General features: G+C 35.5%; 1 protein-coding gene across 1 annotated transcript; it reads right to left on the reverse strand.

The window, feature by feature from the left end:
* Positions 1 to 4,821: 4,821 nt before the first annotated feature.
* Positions 4,822 to 22,700, reverse strand: LOC125272468 (microsomal triglyceride transfer protein). Its single transcript, XM_048197294.1, has 18 exons — positions 22,479 to 22,700; positions 21,130 to 21,317; positions 19,738 to 19,881; positions 19,512 to 19,619; positions 19,308 to 19,424; positions 19,089 to 19,228; positions 18,856 to 19,006; positions 18,352 to 18,509; positions 16,160 to 16,328; positions 15,650 to 15,757; positions 14,908 to 15,120; positions 14,616 to 14,827; positions 14,404 to 14,501; positions 12,657 to 12,778; positions 12,337 to 12,564; positions 11,067 to 11,191; positions 5,803 to 5,973; positions 4,822 to 5,714 (listed from the first exon to the last, which is right to left on the reverse strand). Exons 1-18 carry the CDS (start codon positions 22,537 to 22,539, stop codon positions 5,567 to 5,569), a joined length of 2,661 nt encoding a protein of 886 aa, XP_048053251.1. The 5' UTR covers positions 22,540 to 22,700; the 3' UTR covers positions 4,822 to 5,566.
* Between the last annotated feature and the right edge of the window lie 4,395 nt (positions 22,701 to 27,095).

The following is a 27,095-nucleotide window of genomic DNA, read 5'->3' on the forward strand; positions in this document are numbered from 1 at the left end:
CATTTGTATGGACTCCTTTTTACCTACCTATAGTAGGTAGTAGCAAGTTCTGATTGAGTGAAGCATGGCTTGTGTGAAAGAGAGAGAAACTGAGATGGAGAAAGAAACGTAGTGTTTGGTGTCCGTGTTGTGTGTGTGTGAGAGCGAGACAGAACAAACTGTGTCTGTTTCCTCTTACTGTGATGAAAATTATGGTTATAGCCAGTGTTGGGGGTAATGCATTACAATAACGCGAGTTATGTAATCAGATTACTTTTTCAAGTAACTAGTAAAGTAACACATCACTTTTAAATTTACAACAAAATATCTGAGTTACTTTTTCAAATAAATAACACAAGTTACTGTTTTCCCATTTATAGACTGATTCTCCTGTCCCCATGTTGAGAGAAATCGAGAGTGCAGAGGCGTTGTGTGTGTGCTGTGTAAACATGATGGTTATTCTAGTTCAAGACTAAATGTGACCATATGTGTACTCATTTACATCTTCTCATGCATCCTATTGTTCTGTATTCCAGAATGGCAGCACAGCTGAAAGGTTTGTTTGAGCTGCGCCCTCTACTGTACAGGCGTAAATATGCATTTCCTTCAGACTGAGGCTTATTCGTTTCACTTTTGGTGTGAAAGGGCCTTTGCATTTGCCAAAAATAGAACTTTTTGTTGTTATAAAAACAAACAGCCCAGTCCAGATGAAAAGTAATGCAAAAGTAACATGATCAGTTACCTTTTTAGGGAGTAACACAATATTGTAATCCATTACTTTTGAAAGTAACTTTTCCCAACACTGGATGGATCATTGGGGAGATCTGTATAGTGTCAATGTATGATAATCATGCTGTTATAATCAAACTGAAAACTTGTACACGTAAGAAGTAATTCACTATGGTCTCAATTACCTCAGTTTGCAGTGCAGGCATGTTGCTATCTTATGGTATTTTGCCTCCACAGTATTATTCTCCATTTGCTTTTGTTCTGTTTTACCCTTCTTTTCTATCATCTGTCCTCCCTGTTCATTTTTGTTAAATTGATATTATATTAAAGGTATATGGATCTGCAGGCCAATCTATGTACCAATTTTAGAAGGAGCGCATTGTTATTTTTGTCAGTGTTAAATATCTTTATTATAAATTAATTCCATAAAGGTGATGTCACATTCATATAATAGGGTAAAAAAATCCAGCTAAACATACTGTTCCATCATGAGACTTGCTACTACTTAAAAACAATTATCTTTATGTAGAAGTATTAGATCTATTATTAAATCAGAACACAAATAAGGACATCACAACCTGTTTAATAAATTATAATACTTATTTGATATATGATACTTAGTCATTATAGTGCTTATTTATGATACATATTTGGTATGCTAAAGAGTATTTAGAACGTTTTTCTGAGTAAACTGAGTATTTGAATGATTCTTCATTTAGTGGAACATGCACGTCATTGCACTATTAAAATCAGTTATACGTCTAGTTCCAGTGATGTTAATAGTACACGAGTAACATTGGAGGAATCTATTGGCTCTCTCAGCTGCCTTTGTAAGGGCAGTTAAGTCTTTGGATGCTCTGTTATAGGTTGAGAATTGAATGTTAAAGACTCTATGTACTCAACAATACACTTCAGAGGGAAAAATATGAAAGTCATTTGATTTTAGGCTAAATATTGTGTTTAAAAAAAAAAAAAGTTTTGTCAGGTAACTTTAAAAATGTGCTTTATATGGTAACATCTAAATGAACTGGTTTTTATTAAAGTCAAAAATATTAAATTGATCTTTAAGATAGCAATTGCTACCACTTATAACAATGAGGAAACCAATATGTTAAAGTCATAAAACAAAAAGAATTTGATTCAATTTGAATGTGCGTAAATGGGAGATATTTAATAAGTAAGCTAATTTAATGTGTCCACGCTCATTTCTGGCATTAGTCCTGAGAGATTACTCTTCGGGTTTTATGATGGTGGTCATTATTCCCTCACAGATTAGATGTAACGTTACTACATACCCTTTCTCACACCCTCGTGTGGCGTTGTTGACCTCAAAAGGCCTTAAATCTTCAACAGAAACAGATAGTTGTTGTGGGGCTCGTTTGATTTACACAGCTGGCAGAGGGTCGTTTGACCCGATGCCAGCGTGCTAGGTAACTTTTCCGTGAGCTCCTGAAACTTCACCCGCCAGAGGCATTAGCTCGAGCTGACAGTTTGTGGGTTTGTTTACGGGGTCGCCATGGCAGCAGCGCCAGTGACAGACACGCGCGCTCAGCTGCTGTTCGCCGCGCGATAGGAATGTCCGCGAGAGCAGTTGTTGGTTTTCAATTGCCAGCCGCCCCCAAGCGGAACTCCAAGTGTTATTCAAAACGTTTGACCTGCAACAGTTGTGTTCATAAGAAGCGAGCTTTCGTAAAAAGCGCTTATTATCTCTGTTGTGCACACTTATCTGCATTTAATTATATTTGAAGGTCAGATGGGAGTTATTGGTTCGCATTGAGGGCATCTAAATGCTTCAAAATGATCGTTTTTAACGTTTATTCACTTAAAAAAATTAAATTTTCATATTTTCATGGTTTTGTACAATAGCCGCTCTCATACAGAGCAATGGCAGATGTAGTCTTCATGAAAATGTAGCTATTTATTATAAACACGTGCAAAATCGAGAATTTCTTAAAGGGTTAGTTCACCCAAAAATGAAAATAATGTAATTTATTACTCACCCTCATGTTGTTCTACACCCGTAAGGCCTTCTTCATCTTCTGAACACAAATTAAATTATTTTTGATGAAATCCGATGGCTCAGTGAGGCCTCTATCCGCTTGTTAAGTCGTGACGTAAGGAACGCCGTTTCCGGGTCCAAGCCTCGACTCGTTTCACTTGAGAATGCCATCGACGGCCGTTTATGAGCGCTATTTATTCATATTAAACATCAATCATTTTAAAAAATTTAAACATTTTAAATACTTACAGTCTACACAACAGTCTCCGTGCTCACAGCGTCACAGATATTAATATTTTAATGATTTATAAAAGATGAATCATTGTCTGGCCATCTGGAATTTTGGTATGGAGATAAAGGTTATAATTATATATTTTTTGTAGTATTACACCACATCGTGTATGTATATTAGCACCATTTGTTGTTTTCTTGTGGTATGAGATAGAGCGTTAGGACCCGGAAGCGATGCCGCGTGACGTCAGACTTAACAACCGGATAGACGGCTATGCCTTCGAATCTTTTGTTTTTTCGCGTGTCAAAATGCCATACTGCTGAAATCACGTGACTTTGGCGTTCCGAATCACTGAGTCGAAACAAAAGATTCGAAGCAGTTTTGAAATCGGCCATGACTAGATATCGTTGAAAAGTCGTTATTTTGTTTTTTTGCCACACAAAAAGTTTTCTCGTCGCTTTATAATATTAAGATTGAACCACTATACTCACATGAACTGTTTTAAATATGTTTTGAGTACCTTTCTGGATCTTGAGAAGTTCAATGGCATTGCTGTCTATGCAGGCCTCACTGAGCCATCATATTTCATCAAAAATAACTTTATTTGTGTTCAGAAGATGAAGAAGGCCTTACGGGTGTATAACGACATGAGGGTGAGTAATAAATGACATAATTTTCATTTTTGGGTGAACTAACCCTTTAATGGAATTCAGTAAAAATTATGAAAGTGTGTATATTGAAAGATAGCTGGTCTTATAGTTAAACTGAAGCCTCTTTGGCTGTTTAATAAGGAGATGAGTGCCTAAATATGTCCCATACTGTAAACTTTCATTTTCAGTAGGATGTAGAAAACTTCAGCTTTAGGTGAGCTATTTATTTTTATTTGGATACTTTTTAAATTTTATACTATGTTCTCAGTATATCAACTTTACTTCTCGGCAAAGTGTTTAAAACTTCCCAAAGTTTATTATACTGTGTAGTGAATTTTATTAGTACTGTCAAATTGATTAATTGCAATTAATCACATCTAACATAAAACTCTGTATACACACACACACACATACATACATATATATATATATATATATATATATATATATATATATATATATATTAGAGATGCACCGATACTAAATTTCTCCACCGATACCGACAGCCGATTATTCAGAGTGATATCTGCCGATTTTGATACCGATATGGGGGTTCTGCATTTTATAGCTTCTTTTAAATTAATGATCATTTCATTATAATTAATAATTAATCATTATAGTTTTGATTATTATATTTTGAAAAAAAATTGAATAAAAACATTATTCTCTCCATGTCATCAACTTGTTTCAGAGTAACTGCTATCAGTTATAAACAAACACATTACTCAAATTAATATTAACACACAATAAACTATATATAAACTATAATAACAACAATAAACTATAATAACTAAATTCTGAAGATTAAATTCATATTTCTTAACTTTCTGAATTATTAATTCATATAATTACTGTTAATATTGAACATCAAACTGATTTCTTAGCATTTACACAAAGCACAAATTCAGTGCATTTTTCTCTTTTGATTGAAAGGATATATCGGCCCTGACTATCTGCTTTCAAACTATCAGCCGATACGATTTTTGGCCGATATATCGGTGCATCATATATATATATATATATATATATATATATATATGTCATGTTTTTAAAAAATACAGATATGCTGAAAAAAGAGCTATCAAGTTAATTAGTCTGCATTCATCCTCATTTTAGCTTAATGAAGCCTCGGTAGACAATCTATTCTATGCAAAGGATGAAGATAAAGATCTATTTATTATTAAAAATGTGACACTTTCAAAGCTATTTACACCAAAAAGATCACAAAAATATCCAAAAAAGACAAAAAAAAACCTTTATTCATGGTTGATTATCTTCCCATGTACAAGACTGACATAAATATTCTCAAGAATGTAAACATCTGGTGTAATCATGGAAACCAGACAGCATGAACTGCCTGTGGAGGGATGAAGTGTGTCAGAAAGCCCTCTGATTAAATAAATAACACAGTAGCACCTCAAATACACAGTCCTGTTATAATGCTATAATGTTACATTTCATAAATATTTCACTTTTGCTTTTATGGGTTGAGAAATTCTTTCACATGATGAGAGTGCCATTGGTTATCCTGACAACATTTCTATACATTCCTCTCATTTATAAAAATGGACAAAAAACATTAATTGAATTTGTGCTAATCATTCTTAAATGGAGAAAACAGGGCTGGACTTATAAGGACTCTATAAAAATAAAGGTTCTTTATTGGCATAAATGGGTCCATAAAGAACCTTTAACATACATTTTTCAAAAAGGTTCTTTCTAGTGGAAAAAGTTTACTTAGATCATTAAAATGCTCTTCACAGTAAGAAAAAAATGTTTACTGAAAGGTTCTACTGAATGGTTCTTCTATGGCATCACTGCAAAAAACACCTTTTGGAACCTTTATTTTTAAGTGTCCACATGCCTGACTGACTCAAGGTTTTAGCACATACAGCCACCGCAAAAGTGCAGAGTGGCTGTCTGTGTGAAAACCTTTTACATTTGCTAGCTAAAGCATCCAGTGTGGTCCCAGCTGGTCTACCAGACCTGCTCAAAGACTTTCTTGCACATGTTAGAGTTCTCCTGGTGTAGAGGAAACTCTGAGCCTGGCACCAGCTGAACTCTGCTTCTCTTTGTGGAGAATGTCTGTCCTGAGGGCAGCTTCTCCTGCTTGGACACCATCTCTCTAGAGAGCATCAGAAGCAAAGCAGGTTAGTTGTGTTCATTTAACACATTTTTAAATGTTATATGACTATAACCTAGAATCTAGATACCTGAAGGGGAAAGTGGTTTTGTCCATCTGCATGCAGACGAGGAAGGGGTACTCGGAAAACTGCACAGTGGTGATGAAGTCCAGGGAGGCTTCTGTCTCAAAACCTACTTCCACTCCAGCACTTACAAAGTCCATATCCACTGTCACGTTACCAATGACGACCAGAGCTCCCCTGCACACAATGTCAAGGATGAGCTTATCAAGAACACTAAAAACTCTAAAGGCCTGCAACTATAAAGATAACCATAACGATAACTATATTAGCGTCCACTCAAATGAACCATAACACTCTGTTCCAGTGTTGGGGGTAACGCGTTAAGAGTAACTTGTAATCAGATTACTTTTTCAAGTAACTAGTAAAGTAACACAAGTTACTTTTTCACATTTATGGACTGACAACTCTCCTGTCCCCATGTTGAGAGAAATAAAGTGCAGGTGTTGTGTGTGCTGTACTAAACATGATGGTTATTGTAGTTAAATGTGAACATGCATTTACTCATCTCACTTGCCCGAAAACATTCAGTATTCCTCAAAATGAATAAAAACAGTGAAATGCAATCTCAGAATTTTACGCAAACCTGCAATAATTAACTATATTAAATTACACAAATATACGTTATGTATTTAATCTCACTTTATTAACCAATGTCTTTGCTGCTGAGCTTTAATGATCTAATTCAACCATACTAATAAGCAAAATTACTTTAGATTTAGAAATAAGCCTTCTGCATCCTATTTTTCTTTAATCCAGAATGGCAGCACAGCTGAATGGTTTGTTTGAGCTGCGCCCTCTATTGTACAGAAGTAAATATTATGGAGTCAAATTAATGCCTTAAAGTTTTGCACAAAAATAAAGTTTTGCAAAACAAAAAAAAGAATTGAGCAATAAAAAAATGTTTTGCAAACAAAAATAAAGAATTGCAAAGGAAAAATAAAGTATTGAGCAGAAAAAAATAAGTTTTGCAAGCAAAAATAATAAATTGCAAAATAAAATAACGTAGTGCAAAAATAAAAATATAATCAATTACAAAAATCAATGACAGCTGTAATCCTATTTTATCTTTGCCACATATTTTTCATGCTCAAACCTACTAAATCATTTGCAACGCTCATTTTATTCTGCGTTTCAGTCAAGCGTGCGCTCACGATACCGGCTTTCGTTTGCGCTGCACTGTTCTGTGCGGTTCCCTTTATGGCACTGGTTTGACGTGGGGGTGGAGTCAAGAAACGGGGGCACGCCCCCGCGAAACACGTCATCGACAGGAGACGCAGATCGCAACAGAACAGATCAAGCATAGAGACAGAGCGCATTTATTATAATCTGAAAACCATGCCCACCGGGGGAAAAACAATCCAACCGGGGGGAAAATCAATCCAACCGTCTCCAATGACTTTGTAATGCATGATGCTGCCTCCTTGTCTTTTCTGACTCATTACAAAAAACAGAACAATGCCTAAAAGCTGCTGTGTGACAAGGTGTACAGCTAACAAGCTAAAAACCCCAGAAATAAGTTTTTATAAGCTGTCGACCCCAAAAAACGAATGTTTAAGGACACAAAAGTGGATACAGGCAGTGAGACAGAGCGCAACAGGTCATATTACTATAAGAAATGCATTGGAGGGGGTCGTAATTGGCGACAACATATGCTAAACAAACCAACAAAAACAAACCATTCATTATTTTTAACCATGTCAAAGAATTATTTCACCTGTCGCTGATTACGTTCCCCTCCAATGCATTTCGCGGGGGCGTGCCCCCGTTTCTTGACTCCACCCCCACGTCAAACCAGCGCCATAAAGAGATCCGCACAGAAAAGTGCAGCGCAAAAGAAAACCAGTATCGTGAGCGCACGCTTGACTGAAACGCAGAATAAAATGAGCGTTGCAAATGATTTAGTAGGTTTGAGCATGAAAAATATGTGGCAAAGATAAAATAGGATTACAGCTGTCATTGATTTTTGTAATTGATTATATTTTTATTTTTGCACTACGTTATTTTATTTTGCAATTTATTATTTTTGCTTGCAAAACTTATTTTTTTCTGCTCAATACTTTATTTTTCCTTTGCAATTCTTTATTTTTGTTTGCAAAACATTTTTTTATTGCTCAATTCTTTTTTGTGTTTTGCAAAACTTTATTTTTGTGCAAAACTTTAAGGCATTAATTTGACTCCATAAAATATGCATTTCCTTCAACCTGAGGCTTATTCATTTCACTTTTGATGTAAAAGGGACTTTGCATTTGCAAAAAATAGAACTTTTTTGTTGTTATTAAAAAAACAAACAAGCAAGCCCAGCCCAGGTGAGAAAAAGTAACACAAAAGTAATGTAACACATTACTTTTTATAAAAAGTAACTAAGTAATGCAATTAGTTACTTTTTTAGGAAGTAACGCAATAGTGTAATGCATTACTTTTAAAAGTAACTTTCCCCAGCACCGCTCTTTTTATGATAAGCGCATGCTGCAGTTTTGTCATCTGCCGCTTTAAATGCTCAAGCTTTTTAAAGCAGAATAGATTCTGATTGGCTGTCAATGTTTTTTTTTTATTATTATTGTTCATCAGTTATTGTTAGAACTGTGGACTCTGCTATTCTTTTATATTTAAAAAGATTTTTAGAGCTATGTCTTTATCATTATCAATATAGTTATCATCCTTTCTGTGAATGGGCCTTAAAGGGATAGTTCACCCAAAAATGAAAATTTGATGTTTATCTGCTTACCCCCAGCGCATCCAAGATGTAGGTGACTTTGTTTCTTCAGCGGAACACAAATGATGATTTTTAACTCCAACCGCTGCCGTCTGTCAGTCAAACAATGCTAGTGAATGGGAACTTCTACTATAAGAGTAAATAAAACTTGCATAGACAAATCCAAATTAAACACTGCGGCTCGTGACGACACATTGATGTCCTAAGACACGAAACGATCCGTTTGTGCGAGAAACCGAACAGTATTTATATGATTTTTTACCTCTAATACACCACTATGTCCAACTGCGTTCAGCACTCAGTTAGTAAGGTCTGATCGCGCTCTGACAGCGGCAGTGATGTCTCGCGCATATACTTCAATCAGAAGTATGTCTTAGGACATCAATGTGCCGTCACGAGCCGCAGGGCTTAATTTGGACTTGTCTATGCAAGTTTTATTTACTCTTATAGTAGAAGTTCCCATTCACTAGCATTGTTTGACTGACAGACGGCAGCGGTTGGAGTTAAAAATCATCATTTTTGTTCTACTGAAGAAACAAAGTCACCTACATCTTGGATGCGCTGGGGGTAAGGAGAAAAACATCAAATTTTCATTTTTGGGTGAACTATCCCTTTAAGAAAACACAGCAAAAATTATTCTTACAATGCTGAAGAAATATTTACATTTTTTTAAACTTACTCCACTAAAAGCTTTCAGGGACAGTAGTGCATCTCTGTTCAGATTTTCTATTTTTAATAATTAATTTATTTAGATTTTTTTTCTTTTTTTAAAAAATGGAACCAACAGGCACAGTATAATTTTTCAAATATGCTTTTTTTTTGGATCAGTCTCATTCGCTGTCTTCCTAGCAGCTTGTTTGCCAGTTTAATTTAGGTGTGTTGCATGTTTATTCCTGATAGGAAACATAATAATGAACAATTTAAAACATTATTATGAGCTGCTTAGATTAAGAGTTAATTAGATTTAGTGTTGATATTTGGAACTAGTAAAATAAATTATTTTCATTGATTGAAAAAAAGCTGAAATAAAATAAAATATACATATTACATAAAAAAAAAACTTAAACTTAAAAATGTAAACAAAAAATAAATCTTGCCTTGGCAGCTAACTGAAATAAAATAAGTTTAGGCTGAAGTATTAAAATTACTAAAACTAAAACTGAAGCTAAACTATAGCTAAATAGAAATATATATAAAAAAACAAATATGAATAAAAAGCATAAATAATATCACACTGACAATTATTACATTTACAGTACAATTGTTACAAAAACTCAATTTTTTAACTTTAATGTTTCACCTTATTTATTTTTTTTTTCTTTAGGGTTATACCTTTGGGTGTGCACATAACATAATTTTATACAGTATCTAAGCTTTATTTTAAGCTATTTTATGTCAGGATTTTACATGTTTAATGTTATTCTTCCTACAGCACAACAATTTGCAATAGAGAAACATTGCCTTAGTCTCTTCCTCGGAGTCTCTGCTGAGTCAGTTTTGGTGTTTGGGCTCACATATCACATGAGACTGTCTGGCTCCATGCTTTCAACCTCCACCTTAAATGATCTGTTCAACATGGCTGCCCGTGATGAGTGGGCCGAGTGGAGGCATGCTAATCTTGTGCGCCCGAGAGAGCTGTGGTTTATTTAGTTTCTAAACATAACCTGCTTGTGTCTGACTATGTGTGTCTGTGTGCGTTACTATCTTTCTATCGGTTTCCCCGCTTCTGTGTGCCCGCACGCACATGTGTTTACGTATTAGGTTGTCTGTCTGTCAGTGAGTCTTTGTCTGTCTACTAGTGTGTGCGTGTGTGTGTGTGTGCGTGTGCTTTCAGAGAAGGTAAGGCTTGCCTCCCTGATCCATACACCTGCCCCTGCCTGTCCTGAGGGCTGGCAGATGTAGAAAAGCAGATGCCACCCAGAAATACCCATCATGAAACAAAGAACAGCAAACCCACAGCGCTAAATGTAAGGTAAAAAAAGAGACATTTCCTCATACAGTAAGAACATGGAGTATTTTGTCTTAAACAACATGGAATTGATCCAAACGTAAAGATGATGAACTATCTGAAATGGGTCCCTGAGAGGATTTGGTTTCTCACAATCGATATCATAACCTAATTTTACCCTCAACCCCTGATCTTTTACTCCTACCACAGCATCTTTCCATTGCCCTCATTTCCCGCCTGTCTCATTTTAGCCAAGTTGCCATTGCTTGCATCCACAAACTAACAGTAAGCAAGCAGGTGCAGTTGTGGCTAAAGATGTGGATTAGCATTGAATCTCTCTGAAGGATTAATGATGTTATAATAAGATGCACCGGCATCATATTTACTGTCATTCGGAAAACCTAGAGAAGAAAAACATCTGGCAATGGCTTCTAATTAAGCAAAGTAGGTAGTCGATTTTATCAAAACCAACTTTGCATCCAAAGCAAACTAGGACATCATGGGTTGTTGTCCCATGTGGGGTTCAGTCTTAATTGGCAGCTCGGATCTTTATTTGAATGCACGACACCATTCCCATTCAAGGATGTAGTTTAAAAAGAAGAAAATCACCTGTTGTTGACGCTCGTCTTAGACTCTCTGTACCATAAGCTGAACTCCATCCCTCCAGAGATATCGATGGCCAGACCGCCTTGGAACTCAGCACTGGCTCTTAGACCAGACTGAAGAGGAATCACCTTCAAAGAAAGTGAGAAAGCATGAAATTTTACTTTTATCAACATTTTTTTTATATATATATATATATATATATGTTTTATAAATATGTTTTAAATGTACTACTGTTCATAACATTTGGGATGAGAAAATAGGCTGCATATATATAGTAAAGTGTTGTCAAGGGATTCAAAAATAACTAATTAATCACACATTTTTCTGTAATTAATTGCACCTAACATTAAAGCATTAATATATTTTTACATTGTAATGATTTCACATTTAATGTAAAAACAACATAAAGACATAAAGAGTAAATTTTAAATATTTAATCTAACAGGTAGGAAATATACCAAACACTTCAGACTTTACTGCAAAAAAATTAAATTAAATATAGATTAATCCTTATTAAAGCTACAAAAGTTATTCAGTCAAGAGTAGTGAGTGATTTTCTCTTTGTCTTTTGTTCTCTGATTAACATTAACGACAGACAGCAGCAGGTTTATTACGCTGCTGTCCCTTTAAGACCTGGTGGCGATGACATGGATCTGACATATATCCGATGTCCTCAAAACTCTTTACGGTCATTTAAGACTTTATGTAACTCGTTTAAGGAAATTCACAGACAGCGCGCCAGTCAGGGTTGCCAGATTTTCACACCAAAACCCGCCAAATTGGTACTCAGAACTAGCCCAATCACGTTTCAGGGGAGTCCCTCAGTAAACATCACGTTCCGGGGGGTAAATTATGTGTTTTTGGTGGAGTTCCCCTGGTGAAATTCACATTTCATGGGCTAAATATCATGTTATTTGGGGTTGCTTCAACGCGTTAAACTGAAAACTTATATTGTGTGCGTTAACGTGTGTGTGTGTGTGTGTATATATATATATATATATATATATATATATATATATGCTGGAAATTACACAATTATAATATAGACACACTTTCTAACCATGCTAACTAACTGTTTCAAATCATTCCCATCATTCACTTTCAGAATGCAGGACTGGCCCTGTAATCTAGCCCATAACTGTCTCACACTGCCCCCAGGCTGTCAGACTATAGTTTATGATTGCAGAACATCTGTTGCATGTGTCAGATCTACTATGGAGTGTGATGAGTCAAGCGTCTCTTCTATAAGTGCATATTAAGGTGATTTTCATACCTGTGAGTGGTCTGTCAGCAGAATAAGACCCTTCACTACATTTATCGGATCTCCAGACATAGAGAACATCTTGGACATCAGGTCACTGTAGCCCTTGAAGAAGGTCACTGGGCGGAGCTGAACATCGAACAGCAGAGCAGACATTCCAGCAAAAGACTCCAGTTCTTCTTCTCCTTCATCTGCCGTGGCTGCAATTAGAGACTCCAGACCCTGTGCTTCAATTGTCACCTGCAAAACAGAACACAGGCATAAAGTACAGGTGAATATCAGCACATGCAATGCATGTTTATGGGATATGCTGTACAACACTGTGACAGTACCTGGAGGCCATGAAGGAGGGCATTGTTGCTCTGACCATAAATGTTCATGTTGCTTCTCCTCAATACACCTGAGCCAGAGTACAGGATGTCCAAATTGTAGGTAGAAATGACATCAGCAGTTTCTGTTGAAAGAAAAGATATATACTACAGACACTGCTACAAGACTTTATTTTTCTACAAAAAATGTGCTAGGTTGTTCTAGGATCTATATATCATAGAGACTGCTAATATATATATATATATATATATATATATATATATATATATATATATATATATATATATATATATATATATATATATATATATAGTTTGGGTTATATATATATTTATATATATAGTTTGGGGTCAGTACTATGTTTTAAAATATATTAATACTTTTTTTACTTTCATTCAGCAAAGATGCATTAAATTAATCAAAAGTGACTGCAAAGCAGGGGTGCCCAATCCTGTTCCTGGAGATCTACCTACCTGCAAAGTTTAGCTTTTATCAGGGTTGGAGCTAAACTTTGCAGGTAGGTAGATCTCCAGGAACAGGATTGGGCACCCCTGCTGTAAAGACATTTATAATGTTATAAAATAGATCTATTCAAAATAAATAAAATAGAACTTTTGAACATTCAATTGATAAAAAAATCTTGAACAAAAATATATCACAATTCCCACAAAAATATTGAGCAGCTCATCATTGATTACAATAAATAGCTAATGTCTCTTGAGCAGCAAATCAGCATATTAGAATGATTTCTGAAGGATCATGTGACACTGAAGACTGGAGTAATGATGCTGAAAATTCAGCTTTGTTATCACAAGAATAAATTACATTAAAATAGAAAATAGTTATTTTAAATTGTAATAATATTTAACAATATTAATGTTTTTACTGTATTTTTGAACAAATAAATGTAGCCTCAAGATTTACATAATCTTACTGACCCCAAAGTTTTAATCGGTATTGCATATTAATATTTATATATTAATGTAACAGAGGTATTTATTTATATCCAACTGTGTATATTCAACTGTTTTATCATCCACCAGGCAAAACCGTTTCATTATAGCTTTTTAAAATAATCAATGTTATTTTACTGAGGTTATTTCTTCTAAATCATCTTTTATAAAACACATTTTTATCATAGTGTGAAAGAATGTAATGAAATAATTTTTAGACTGTATATTTGCAATACTTCCATCACTCCCAGAAAAATGGTACAAACGTTGTCACAGGAGAGGTACCTTTTCAAAAGGTACTAATATGTACCATTTAAGTACACTGTGAAAAAAATTATTTTTATGATTTGTCATCACAACATTTTTTCTTTTGTCAAATCAATTAGATAATTAATGTGGTTCAGATAACATAATATTTTGAGTTTCTATTGATTAAACCAATCGCCTTCATTGTATTAACTCAAATTTCTAATTTCAATGAACTCAAAATTTTAAGGCAAAGAGGTAACTTACTTTTTTAAGTTCAACCAACAATTCTTTTTACAGTGTACTAATATGTACACTTTAGGTGTTAATATGTACATTTAAGTTACTAATATGCACCGTTCAATGGTATTCAATGGTATAATGGTACAAAGATGTACTTTTTTAAAAGGTACCACCCCATTGACATTTTTTGTACCTTTGTTTCTGAGAGCAATGCTGACTTTGTATCAGGTAACATTATATAAACATAATAGTGTCTTAGAATTAAGTTTAAAGGTTGTGAGCGGGCATAGGAGATGAGCTCACTTACGTGCCATGAAGCCTGAAAAAGCAGATGATGACCCAGTCTTCGAGAATCTGTCATAGTTGTGGGAAATCATGTCCTTCATCACCTGTTGTACCAATTTACTGCAAACCAGACATGACTTTTATCACACAAGTGCCACACAGCACCAGAGACAATAAAATATTTGTTAATTTAAAGTTTGATTAAGGAATGTGATTAGTAAACGTGAGACCCACCAGGCTGGCATCTCGAAGCGCAAAATGTCCTGGACTTTAGACAGCATGTATTTGTTCATCTCATGCGGCAGGTGTCCGATGGAGAGCAGAACGTTCTTCACTTCCATATAGGATGGACTACTGCTCATAATCACATCAGCTGCCGCGGCACGAACGTTCTTCTCATAAATACGCTGGTTCTGATGGTATATGCGGTTCACGGTCTTTTTCACCTGTGGAAATAGAGTGTTAAATGTTTTGAAGAGTACTTGAAGAGTAGTTTTGTGGCCCTTTAGATAAGCTGATGATGTACCTCTGGTGTGATAAGCACAGGGTCGTATCTTTGCAGCGCTGTGATGGCAATGGTGCTATACGCTCCCACCTCTGACTCAGCATATTTGGCAAGAAGAGGAACAGCCTCCGGTAGAAGAGCGTTCTTCAATGCTAACAGGTACATCTGAACCTCAGACTCCACCTGAGTGCTGTCAGGCCCTGCCAACAGCAGCTCTTTCACCTTAACCACTGTCTGCACATCAAACACAAGAGAAGCACACTCTGTCAGTTTGAATTACTGAACGATTAATATGATGATTCAGACTATGTAGTTTATAATGCAAGCACGGTTAAATCTATTAAATGTTGCTGAGAGTTCTTTATTGTTATTTGTAGCAGATAGCATAAGCAAATTATTTAACCCTTACACTGTATGATACTTAATCCCCCGGTTTCACAGACAAGGTTTAAGACTAAAATGCATGTTTGAGCTGTTTTAACTGAAAGCAACTTTCACTGACATATCTTAAAATATGTCAGTGTCATTGTTTTGTCTCAAGATGCACACCAGTAATGTTTTTTTCTAAGGCATGTTTATAAAAGCTACGTAAATGCCCTAATTGAACTAAGGCCTAATCCTGGCTTAATCTAAGCCCTGTCTGTGAAACCGGGCCAATATATTCATCTATTTTTTGTTCACTTATATGAATCATATATGAACATGTAGATTAAATTGCAATTTATAAACAATGCACCAATAGAAGTGATGTGTGCAGACTCACCGGTAGTTCACATGCTCCTTTCAGACAGAGTTTCCTAAGCAGAGCTCCCATGATGATCACAACTGACTCCTTAATGTCTGGGCTGCCAATCTTTCCTTGAGACACATCCTACAGGCGAACAAAGATAGAATAATTCATTAAATAATTTAAAGACTGCAAAGCTACACAAATATTATATAATAGTGTATGTATCCATTACTATGCTATGTGGCCTTGATGGAATAGATCTGCTATGCTGCTGCTGTTGATTATTGCTGTTGTTGTAGCCTAGATTATTGCTGTACAGGAATTTGCTACTGCATACGCTGATACGCTGCTGTGCGTATGTAAGACATACTGCTGCTGCACAAATAGCATATATATATATATATATATATATAAAGAGTTTCATCTAGAGTTTAATGACAGAACTAGGCATATATATGTCTTTGTAAGGGTAATAGTCACAGTAGGGAGACTCTAAATTCAGATGAGAATTCAGATATGAGTGCAATAATGCAGGTCTCTTACCAGCAGGGACTGCAGCATGGTCTCTGTAGGGTGGGAGGCAAAGCCACATGCGTACAGAAAGCGCTCCTGTAGCACTAAACCTTCCTTCTTGCTGAAGTCCAGGAACTCCAGAATGGCTGAGAGAGAAGATGTAGTCTGAGCTGATGTGACTGCATCCACCAGCTGAGGCCTAGAAAGGAGAAACAATGTAAACTGGTAGTAAAGAGGCAGGACAACAATAATGGCTGCTATTTTCTGTGTATATAACGAGCCAGTACTTCAGTCTTCAATGTCACAGGATCCTTCAAAAATCATTCTAATCGTAACTTAGCATCTCGGGTATCATTAGGGATGGCCATTTACCCAGCTACTTAGCTAAATATGTTCTAATAATGTTTTGCCAAAGTTCCCATGAAGTTTTGTGGTTATTTTGGAATGCTCCAATTTTTTTATATGTTTTAAAAATGTTTCTTGGTTATGCAAATGCTACGGAAACATTCCATTTGATAATTTTGCGAACATTAAAGGAGCTGTGAACAGATATGTATAGGCTGCACATCACTGAAAACACTAAAGGTACTCATTCATTTTATTCATAAATTGAAATTCGTTATTTTTGCACTTTTCAGAGCGATTTCTGTCTTCCGGTTTAAAAAGCAAAGTCGGAGCAACGTCACAAAATCTGAAGTCATCATGTAATCCCGGCAAGATCTGGAGTGCTGATTGGCTCCAGTATGGGCTGGTCGAACATGCTGACTTCAACAGCAATTCTCTGCATTTATTCATGACAAAAAGCACATTCAATCCAATCACTGTGCTGTAGTATGTATAAGAATATAACTGCGGTATTGTAATTATGCGGTATTAACTTTACTATCGCATGTTCAATAAACATTCTGAAACAAATAGTAACATTTACATCCAACTAGGGCTGTCAAATGATTAATCGCGATTAATCGCGATTAATCGCATACAAACTAAAAGTTTAAGTTTGCCTAATATATGTGGGTGTACTGTGTGTAATTATTATGTACATATAAAAACAAACACATTCATGTATATATTTGAGAAATATTTACAAGTATATGTATTTATTTATATTTTTATATAATTTATATTATATATAAATACAAATATTTTGTACATAAATAACATATTTCTTTTAAATATAAACATTAACTTGTGTGTATTAATTACACACAGTACTCACACATATATTATGCAAACTCAAACTTTTATTTTGTATGCGATTAATCGTGATTAATCGTTTGACAGCCCTACATCCAACTAAAAACTTTTTAGAAAAAAACATTCCATGAACGATGTATAAATAATGTTTTTGTGCTAATATTTTGGAAACGTTATTAAAGACCAGATATTTGACTTGAACCAAATTACTAAAAGTAACGACACTGCTAACTATATTTTCAATAATGTGATATTAGTTCAGCTGTTTTGAAAATAGTGTAGTTTTTCCAGTAACTATCTTTTTTTCTACAAGTAGAGATGTAGCAAAACAGAATGGTTCATCTTTACAGTGCATACAGCTTAACAGCCAAGCAAACCAAGGACATAGTCAAATGCAAATCATTTTTTTTTTTAGTGAATCGGTTAATTTGTTCATTGTTCAAAAAAAGAAACAATTTGCTGATTAGTCTTTGCACAGAATTTCACAAGTCTTTTTTTACAGCAACATTTTGTGTTAATCAAATGGCACCCTAAGCCCTCACGATCTTCCTCCAAGTGTGTGTTCCACTTCGATTTTAGACATACACTCGCAAACTTCCCTAAGCACTTCTCCTCGGGGGAATCACTGCCATCATTTTGAAGTTAGTTCCACTTTGTTAAGTGGACAAGGGAAGTTTATGTGGATAGACCCTCCGTCCCCTCGATTTTGACAGAGGGAGCTACTCCGATGTACACTTCAAGCAGCTCTATATCACTCCAACAACTTATATGCACATAGAATGGTGCATAAAAGAAATTCATAAGTAAAAAGGGGGTTTAAATAATAAATCAGCTCCATAGTCTCTGTGGTGAGCAGCCTCTTGACAAATGGAACACCCTAGAGTCTTATGGACTTAAAGGACACGCACACGTGATGGTCATTGCAAGTCTACAAGACCGCAAATGCACATGAAGTGTGCCGTTTGGGACAGGGCCTAAGTGTATAAATTAAAAAGAGTTAGACGCAATGAGGCGTTTGGTCTTACAGTGCAGTCTTGCTGCAGTTGCGCAGTACTGTGAGGATCTCTGCCTTGCTGGCTTTGCGCAGGCTGTGTAAGAGCGTGAGGAAGCTTCTTGGGGCTTCTGCTTTAGAGAGTGAGTCCGGCTCCAGCTTAGACCTCACCGCCTTCCATGTGTCCATCAGCTATTGCACACCAAAACAATACAACGCACAATTAGTATGATGAACACAAAAACAGATTTTTACACATTTCTGTCTGTTTTTATACAGAACAACAGAGCTAATGCTGCCATTTTACACAGTTAAAGGAATAGTTCAACAAAAATGACAACTATCATTATTTACCCAGCCCAAAATCTGTATGATATTCTTGCTTCCATGGAACACAAATAGAGAGTTTTTTGAAAAGCAAAATGTCTCCTTTTTGTGTTCCACAAAGAAAATCATACAGGTTTGGAATAACATAAGAGCTGATGAAATGATGACAACACCAGATTTATAAGCACAAACACAACACATAGTTACTTACATTAGGGCATCCCTTGCATTTGGCTTTAACTTTCTCCACTATGACTCCAACAGACATGAATTTGTCATCCAGAGACTTCACCACACCTGCGACATCTTTTCCCGCCACTTCTGTTGGCCCTACCTCAATCTTTTTAAGCGTCAATGACTGCCTGAGAGAAACGAGAAGATGCTTTAATTTCATTCATTTATTGTGTTGATCATGCATGATATGTTTTCTCATTTCTTTGGTACCTGGACAGGACTTTAGTTGCAGCTGTGTGACGAGCATTGATGGACAAAATGTGTGTTTCTTCAACATCAGCAGACTTAATGATGCCATTCTCCAGAGTGATTACTGTTTCAGAGGCAGACTTCCCACTGACGCCCAATACCTAGAAGAGCAGAGAGGAAAGGTGAATAAAAAGTGCCGGGAATGGTGTATAAATGAGATAAGATGAGTTTTTGTCTTACTGGGCTGTAAGTAGTGAATCCCTTCTCTTGTGTTTTGCAAGTATCCAAGTGTTTTGTACGGATCACCTGATGTTTGGTAGCCTTGTACTCAACTAAACATTTCCCTGAAGAATCAGCCTGCAGATTATGGAGAAAGTATTTTTGCAAAGAAAAACTTACACACTTTAAACACTTCAGTGGAGAATTTTAATTGTCAGACTGTACCTCCATCATCTTCCCAGACTTTAGCTGCATCATTAACATACTGGCCACACCCCTCTTCAAGTTTTTGATGGTAGCAGGCTCACCCTTATGGGCATACAGGCTTCTGATCTAAGTAAGCAAGAAAAATCACACAAAAAGTCAAAACACTATGGAAAATATTCAAAAGTTCAAAACTACAATGGATATGTAACACACATTTATGACATAATTGAAGTGTGTTTATTACCTTTCCCATCTTCCACAGCACCATGAAGGGCCTCTGAAGTGCCTCAAGCCTGACTTTACCCAGAATGCTTTCTGTTGAGCTGCCGTGGAAGATGTTGTTTTTGCGGGAGTGCTTTCCAGCACTTTCAACTTGGACATTCGAAATCTGAGAACAGGACAGAGAATGTGAAGTGCACCAATATTATTATTGTTAGCTAAAACTAAAACCATAAAACTGACATTGCCTGAAATAATAAAAAACATTAAATAAAATAAAATTCGATATGTAAACTAGTTGCCATGCCAACATTTCTCATTTTCAGTTTACTAAAATAACTAAAACTAAAAACAAGAACTTAAAAACTATATAAATAGATATTTTTAAAAAATGATAAAAATGACAAAAAACAATAACAAAGGGTATGTTTACACGACAACAATTTACTAAAAATGGAAAAAAAAATAATTTAGCATTCAGACGACAACGTTGTCAAAATGATCCCTGTTCACACTGATCCGCAAAAATGACTAAAAATGCTGTTTTATGCCAGGCCAGTAGATGGCGATGTCACTTTGTAAAGAAACACTATGCACCTATAGACTGAACGCGTAATATGCATGCGCATGACGTTACCATTTTCACAAAATCACTTTTTTGTAGACTACAAGGAGACAATAACAGTATCGTTTTCGAAAATTGCACCCTATTTCAAAAGTTTGTGTTTTCAGGCCCCCAAATGAACGTGAATGAATGGTCAGAATGCATAAAAAGTTTTCTGCTTGTAGTTGAAAACAGTGTCATGGAAACGGCCCTTCAAAAATAACACTGATTTGCACACCAGGTTCACATAGCCTTGTGAAAAATGAGTACACTTTTGCATTCAAACACTTAATTGCAGGTTATTTGCAATTAAATGAAAATGTATTACAGTTTAAATTTATATTAAATTCAATTAGTTTAGCTTAAAAGTCCTTCCTTGACATACTTAAGTAGGACATAAGTACATCTTTATATGTAATTTTATAATTATATTGTCTTTGAAATATGGTTCAAGTGTATGGTTAAAAATGTAATGTCATTTGTATTGAAATTTTATTTAAAATATTTGTAATGATGAAGCTGCAAATTAGTAGTGTAATAATAAATAACGAACTAGTTTAAATTATAATCAAGTGCTTAAAAATGTTAGTCAGCATGGAAAATAATGTTAAAAGTAATTATTTAAAATGTACTTAAGTGTGTTAAGACACATGTAATCTCTTTAAGTACACTTAAGTGTCCTTTTATAATTTCATTAATATTATATTGTCTGCAAGTACACTACAAGTGCACGTTCAATACAATTAAGCACACTTCTTTTTCACTAGGGTATCCAATCAAAAAACTATCAATAAGTACTTTTCTCCTCTTTACCTGCACTTGAAGTAGCTGTTCATCCTGGATCTCTGGGTTCCTCCAGACGAGGCTGATGTCCACATCACTGCTAATCCTGAATCCAGCATTCCCCCTAGTGGATCCCGTCGGCCTGTTCAGCCCGAGCTCAGCGCTGTAGCTGTATCTGTAGAGTCTGTCATTATCCAGCCGAGGTCCAGCATTCGCACCTGAAAAAACACAAAAATGTCATGCTGTGACACATAGAGCTTCAGCCGACTTTAGGGCAGCGGCATGTAAGACACAGCTGGATTAGGACGAGGGAGGAATGTGAAAGGAGAGAGGCAGGAAGTGGACTGAACATCTCCTATAAAATCGCACATCCTTAAACCCAGTATGGATGTGCTGGAAACACTTACTCTTTCTGAAATCTGAATTTAATCCGTAGGTTTTACTCCACAGGGTTTATATCCACATGCTCATATAATTTGGTCAAGAGAAAAATAAAGCAACAGGCTATCCAGAGACACTCCAGAGGAAGTCTATAGCCTTTCTCAGAATAATTAGAGGTAATACAGAAGGAAAAGGAATGTAGTCCTATCTGTAATTGTAGGTGGGTCTCAGATAACACTGTATGAGCTATTAATCGTCAGGTATCTGTAATCATCATATATTTGTATCATATTCTACTTTGTGTGTGATGCAACTACATTTCTTTTTGTCTTATAAATGTCTTAGAATCAGAAGTAGCTAATCAAGGAAAAGTTTGTGCAAAATCATAATACTTCGTGAGGGCAAAAACACTGAACAAATCGTAAAGTGTCAAAATACACATTACGATTTAATGCTGCTCAAACATATTTTATCTGAATATGTGGTTTTAGGATTGTTGATTCATAAACAGCAACCTGTCTCTCTAAAATGAGACCATTGTCCTCTCTGCCAGCACAGTTCAGTCCTGAAAACACTGACGTGTCACATTCAGATTGCATCACATCTTCTGATATAGAGATTATGGCCTGATTTTACCTCCTAAAACAATTAAATGGTTCTTTTTTAATTAGTATAGCCTATTTATATAAACATGAACACAAAAAAAAGGTTTTCAGCAATGGTACTGATACTGATAAGAGTCTACTTACAATGATTAGATGAATCTGGGCACAGAATGAATGAAAGGTGTGACTAGCCACAACTCAAAATGAATATTGCAGAGACCTCAGTGAACTGGCTAACCCCTTAAATCAATGTAATATTAAGAGTAATTTAAATCTTAAACTGGAAAATATGAGAACATTTGCTAGCTTTCAACAACAAGCAAACTTATAGAAACAGCTTGTACTAAATATAAATGTTTGTTTTAATCTTTAGACTTTTATAAAATCGCTTACCAAGAGATGAGGTACTTAAAAAGGAGGTCACACATAGTAAGAGTCCAGCAAGCCGCAGCATGGTTGGCTCGCTGTGTGGTGTGCGCGTTAGAGGTCTGCGGGCCAGAGAGAGGATGGGTGCCTGATTCCTTCAGCTCTCTCTGTGTTTATCTGGATTCGAGGGGCAGACTCCAAACTCCACGCTCCGGTTCTAAGTACGAGATAACGGCTAATAATTAACCGGCAGAGCTCACTGAGATTTGGTGAATGGACGCTCCTCAGAGACGAGGTTTGATTTTTATAGTGTAGGTATGATCGTATCGCTATACGGTAGCGATCATTCGACGAATGCACTCACTGATGGTGTGAATGGGGAGTTTCTGTCTCATTTATCATGATCAAACGCTCGTGACAGGATTAGGTCATTTATTTTGTTTCACTGAATCACTTTATAATTATATTAGCCTATATTACTTTGGTATGAACAAATAATTAATGTCCAAAGTTAAAACGGAGAAACTTTACTTTATCTGAAACTCTTGAAATGTATTCATGTTGGTTTCAGACATTTTTGAAAAACAAAAATGTATTTTATTTTTGAACTGCATATAGATTTGTTAAATATATAATAAAATGATTAAGCCAAACCACTTTGGTATTTGAAATTTCTCACATTTCTTTTTAAATTGTTATTTTTTACCAAGTTTACCATTTATTTTTTTTGAAAAGTAAAATTATTATTTTGTGCAAATTACATTTGCATAACTCTATCTATCTATCTATCTATCTATCTATCTATCTATCTATCTATCTATCTATCTATCTATCTATCTATCTATCTATCTATCTATCTAGTTTGGGGTCAGTGAGTTTATTTGAGAGAAATTAAATTTTATCCAGCAAGGAAGCATTAAATTGAACAAAAGTGACAATAAAGACATTTATAATATTCTAAAGGATTTGTATTTCAAATAAATGCTGTTCTTTTGAAATTTCTATTCATCAAAGAATCTTGAAAGAAAAAAAAAAGTATCACAGTTTCCCCTAAAATATTCAGCAGCACAACTGTTTTCAACAATGATAATAATAAGAAATGTTTCTTAAGCAGCAAATCAGCATTTAGATATAAAAACTTATATATATAAGGGATAATATGAAGACTTCAGATGCAAAAGCCTCTAAGTGCTGTCTGAAATTTTCTTCTAAAATAAGCATTTTTATCAAGCTCATATGTTTAGGTTCATTAAAGTGAAATCACTGAACCTAAACATACGAGCTTGATAAAAATGCTTATTTTAGAAGAAAATTTCAGACGGCACTTAGAGGCTTTTGCATCTGAAGTCTTCATATGTATAAGATGTGCGTTTAGCCAACCAATAATAAATTGGATAAAGGATCCATTATGTGGATGATGTGGTCAATGATCTTTGATGCATGGCATATTTGTACCCATGCGTAATTTATAGAGTGATATGCACCTGTTAGAGAGTAATTTTCATTTTACTGCAGTACCTTTCACCTAGACTGCAACTGTATTATCTGATTACAGCAAAACTGTCACATATCATTTTATGTACTGTACTCTACTGTAGAAGAGTAATTCCTTATAGCTATAATATGGCCTTTAGATGATAGTTGAGGTCTCGTGCTCATCAGGACAAACACTGAAACATGCTGCAGGCAAGACAGAAAGAGCTTTTGATTGAATCAGCTGTGATCACAAGCTATTTTTGATGCTGATTATCTTTCCTGTAAAGAAACCACTGTCAGGAAGTGATCAGATTAGTACTGAGTAATAGCTCCTCACTTGTATTCTGGAGGTGGTTAACCTAGTAATTCAGCACTTAAAGATGTTTTACACAAACATTCAGTTAACATTTGGTTCCATATACTGTTAATGTGTTCAAATGTGTCTCCCTGTAGTCAATAATTGTATTCCTTAAAACTCATCTTTGATCACCAAAATCACATATTTAAACGTTTTTTTCAGTGAAAAAAAATCTTAATGCCTTAAAATAGCTTGAATTTAACTCTTCACCCTTGTCTCATTTAATATACACAGATCTATGAATATGATAATTAGCTCCGCCTCCACTCACTCGCACGAGCTCAGACGAGATCCACTCAGTCAACTTACTGAGGTAAACACTGAACAATGGTATCACTTTTTACAACATCATAATGGTAACTAATATGATTAGCGTTTTGCTTGACTACATTATCAAACAGATAATAATGTGTTGCTAATAATGTTACACAAACCATGTTCACGTTCACAAGTCTGACAGCTGCCTTCTAACAATCAGTATCCTTAGAAATGCTTTGAACAACTCAGAACATCAGTGGAGAAAGGCATATTCATCATAACATCGTAATATACATCATACACCTGCCATATTGCTAAATCTACCAGATTTTTCATATCAACAGAAAAGTTTTAAAGAAATATATCTATATATATATATATATATATATATATATACATACATACAGTGCTCAGCGTAAATGAGTACACCCCCTTTGAAAAGTAACATTTTAAACAATTTCTCAATGAACACAAAGACAATTTCCAAAATGTTGACAAGACTAAGTTTAATATAACATCTGTTTAACCCTACAGCACAACGGAAAGTTTTCTTAAGCCCTATGTTTAGTAAATTTTTCTTTAAATGATTACAACCAATTAGAAAGGTCGAGAAAGTAGCAAAGAACAGTCCAGTAAGGTGTGGGAATCACTACCAAGAACCATTTAAAGGTGGGACGTCCTGTTCTGACACATGGTCACAGGAGCACATGGTGTGAGAAGAAGGCAAGATTATTTGTAATCTTATTTAAAATGACATGAACACGTAAAAAATATATGTGTGTGTGTGTGAAGGTGTAGAAAAGCCTTTTGTCAGGTTTTATGAAGTTTTTTTTTTATTTTGCATGTTCAGAAATTCAGTTTTTCTTTTTGTTGCCTCAGGGCAACGTTGTGTGATAAGGGGTACATTTTGAGGAGGTTTTGGGCAATACCTCACATTGGCAACAATGTGTTATAAGATGGGAAGATGCAAGGTTCCTGGGTGTGCAGGAACACCCAAAGTGATGTGCAAAAATTGTAAATCACACCACTATTTCACAGCAGAGAAGAAGTGCTTTTTGAAGTTTCGTACAGAGTGAAATCTTATTACATGAAGTACATTATATGGCATAGCACACTACATGATACAGACCTATGCATGTATCAAATTCAATATATCAATGTCTTTCAATTGTTTTTCCCTTTTTACTTAATGATTTCTTGAATTTAAAAAAAAATAAAAAATTTGATTTTGATGATAATTTTCTCTATGATTCTGTACCATTGTCGCATAACGTTGCCCTGAGGCAACGAAAAAATATTTTGGGGTTGGGGGAGGGTGGGGGGAAAACATTTTTAAATTAAATGTTCCCAAATGAACCAAAAAATGATGTGGAATATTTTTTTTTCATGTGCCATCAACATGTGTGCAGTAACATGAAAGTAAGGTTGCAACATCTATCTTTTTCCATTCTTCAAGAATGACCTCTTTTAGAGACTGGATGCTGGATGGAGAGTGATGCTCAACTTGTCTTTTCAGAATTCCCAATAGGTGTTCGATTGGGTTCAGATCAGGAGCCACTGAATCACTTTCACCCTGTTCTTCTTCAGAAATCCAACAGTGGGCTTAGATGTGTGTTTAGGATCATTGTCATGTTGGAAAAGTGCACAACGACCAAGGGCACAGATTGATGGTAGCATCTTCTCTTTCAGTATAGAGCAGTACATCTGTGAATTCATGATGCCATCAATGAAATGCAGCTCCTGACACCAGCAGCACTCCTGCAGCCCCACATAAGGACACTGGCACCACTATGTTTCACTGTAGGCACCATACATTTTTCTTTGTATTCCTCACCTTTGCGAGGCCATACAGTTTTGAAGCCATCAGTTCCAAAAACATTTCATCACTCCTGAGTATAGAGTCCCAGTAGTCTTCATCTTTGTCAGCATGAGCCCTGGCAAACTCTAGCCATTTTTTTTTGTGCCTGGGCTTTAGGAGAGGCTTCTTTCGTGGATGGCACCCATGCATGCCATTCCTCTGCAGCGTACGCCGTATTTTGTCACGGGAAATAGTCACCCCAGTTTTACTTTCTACTTCTTTAGATAACTGCAGTTGCGTGCCGATTTTCTTCTACCCTTCTCATCAGAAGACGCTCCTGTTGAGGTGTTAACTTCCGTGGATGACCTGGACGTCTCTGTGAGATGGTTGGAGTTCCATCTTTTTTACATTTTTGTATTCTGACTGGTAAGTAAAGCTTTGCTGATCTTCTTGTCACCTTCACCTTTCATGTGGTGCCATTGCTGACAGCATGAAATGGGAAGGGGTTTTTAACACCCTTTTATAGTCAACTGTCTGCTGGACACCTGTGTAATGAATAATTCGACTCACCTGTGGTTGAATTCTTGTTAAATTAGACATCTGTAGTCTAAAATTTAGCTTTGCTCCAGAGACTTTCAGTGGGGTGTATTCATTTTTGCATCACCCTAATTTGAGTAAAACTGAAAATTTTGTTCTCTTAGTTATATTATTAACCTCACTTTCATGTTATAAGTTAAACAGATGTTATATACTT

Source organism: Megalobrama amblycephala, linkage group LG7 (assembly GCF_018812025.1).
Source record: "Megalobrama amblycephala isolate DHTTF-2021 linkage group LG7, ASM1881202v1, whole genome shotgun sequence".
Lineage (NCBI taxonomy): Eukaryota > Metazoa > Chordata > Actinopteri > Cypriniformes > Xenocyprididae > Megalobrama > Megalobrama amblycephala.

Coding starts and splice junctions, on each gene's coding strand:
- LOC125272468 (XM_048197294.1), bottom strand. CDS start 22,539: ATGCTGCGGCTTGCTGGACTCTTACTATGTGTGACCTCCTTTTTAAGT. Junction 19,882..21,129: donor AACAGCTACTTCAAGTGCAG/GTAAAGAGGAGA, acceptor TCCTGTTCTCAG/ATTTCGAATGTCCAAGTTGA. Junction 16,329..18,351: donor AACTGCAGCAAGACTGCACT/GTAAGACCAAAC, acceptor TCTCCTTTCTAG/GCCTCAGCTGGTGGATGCAG.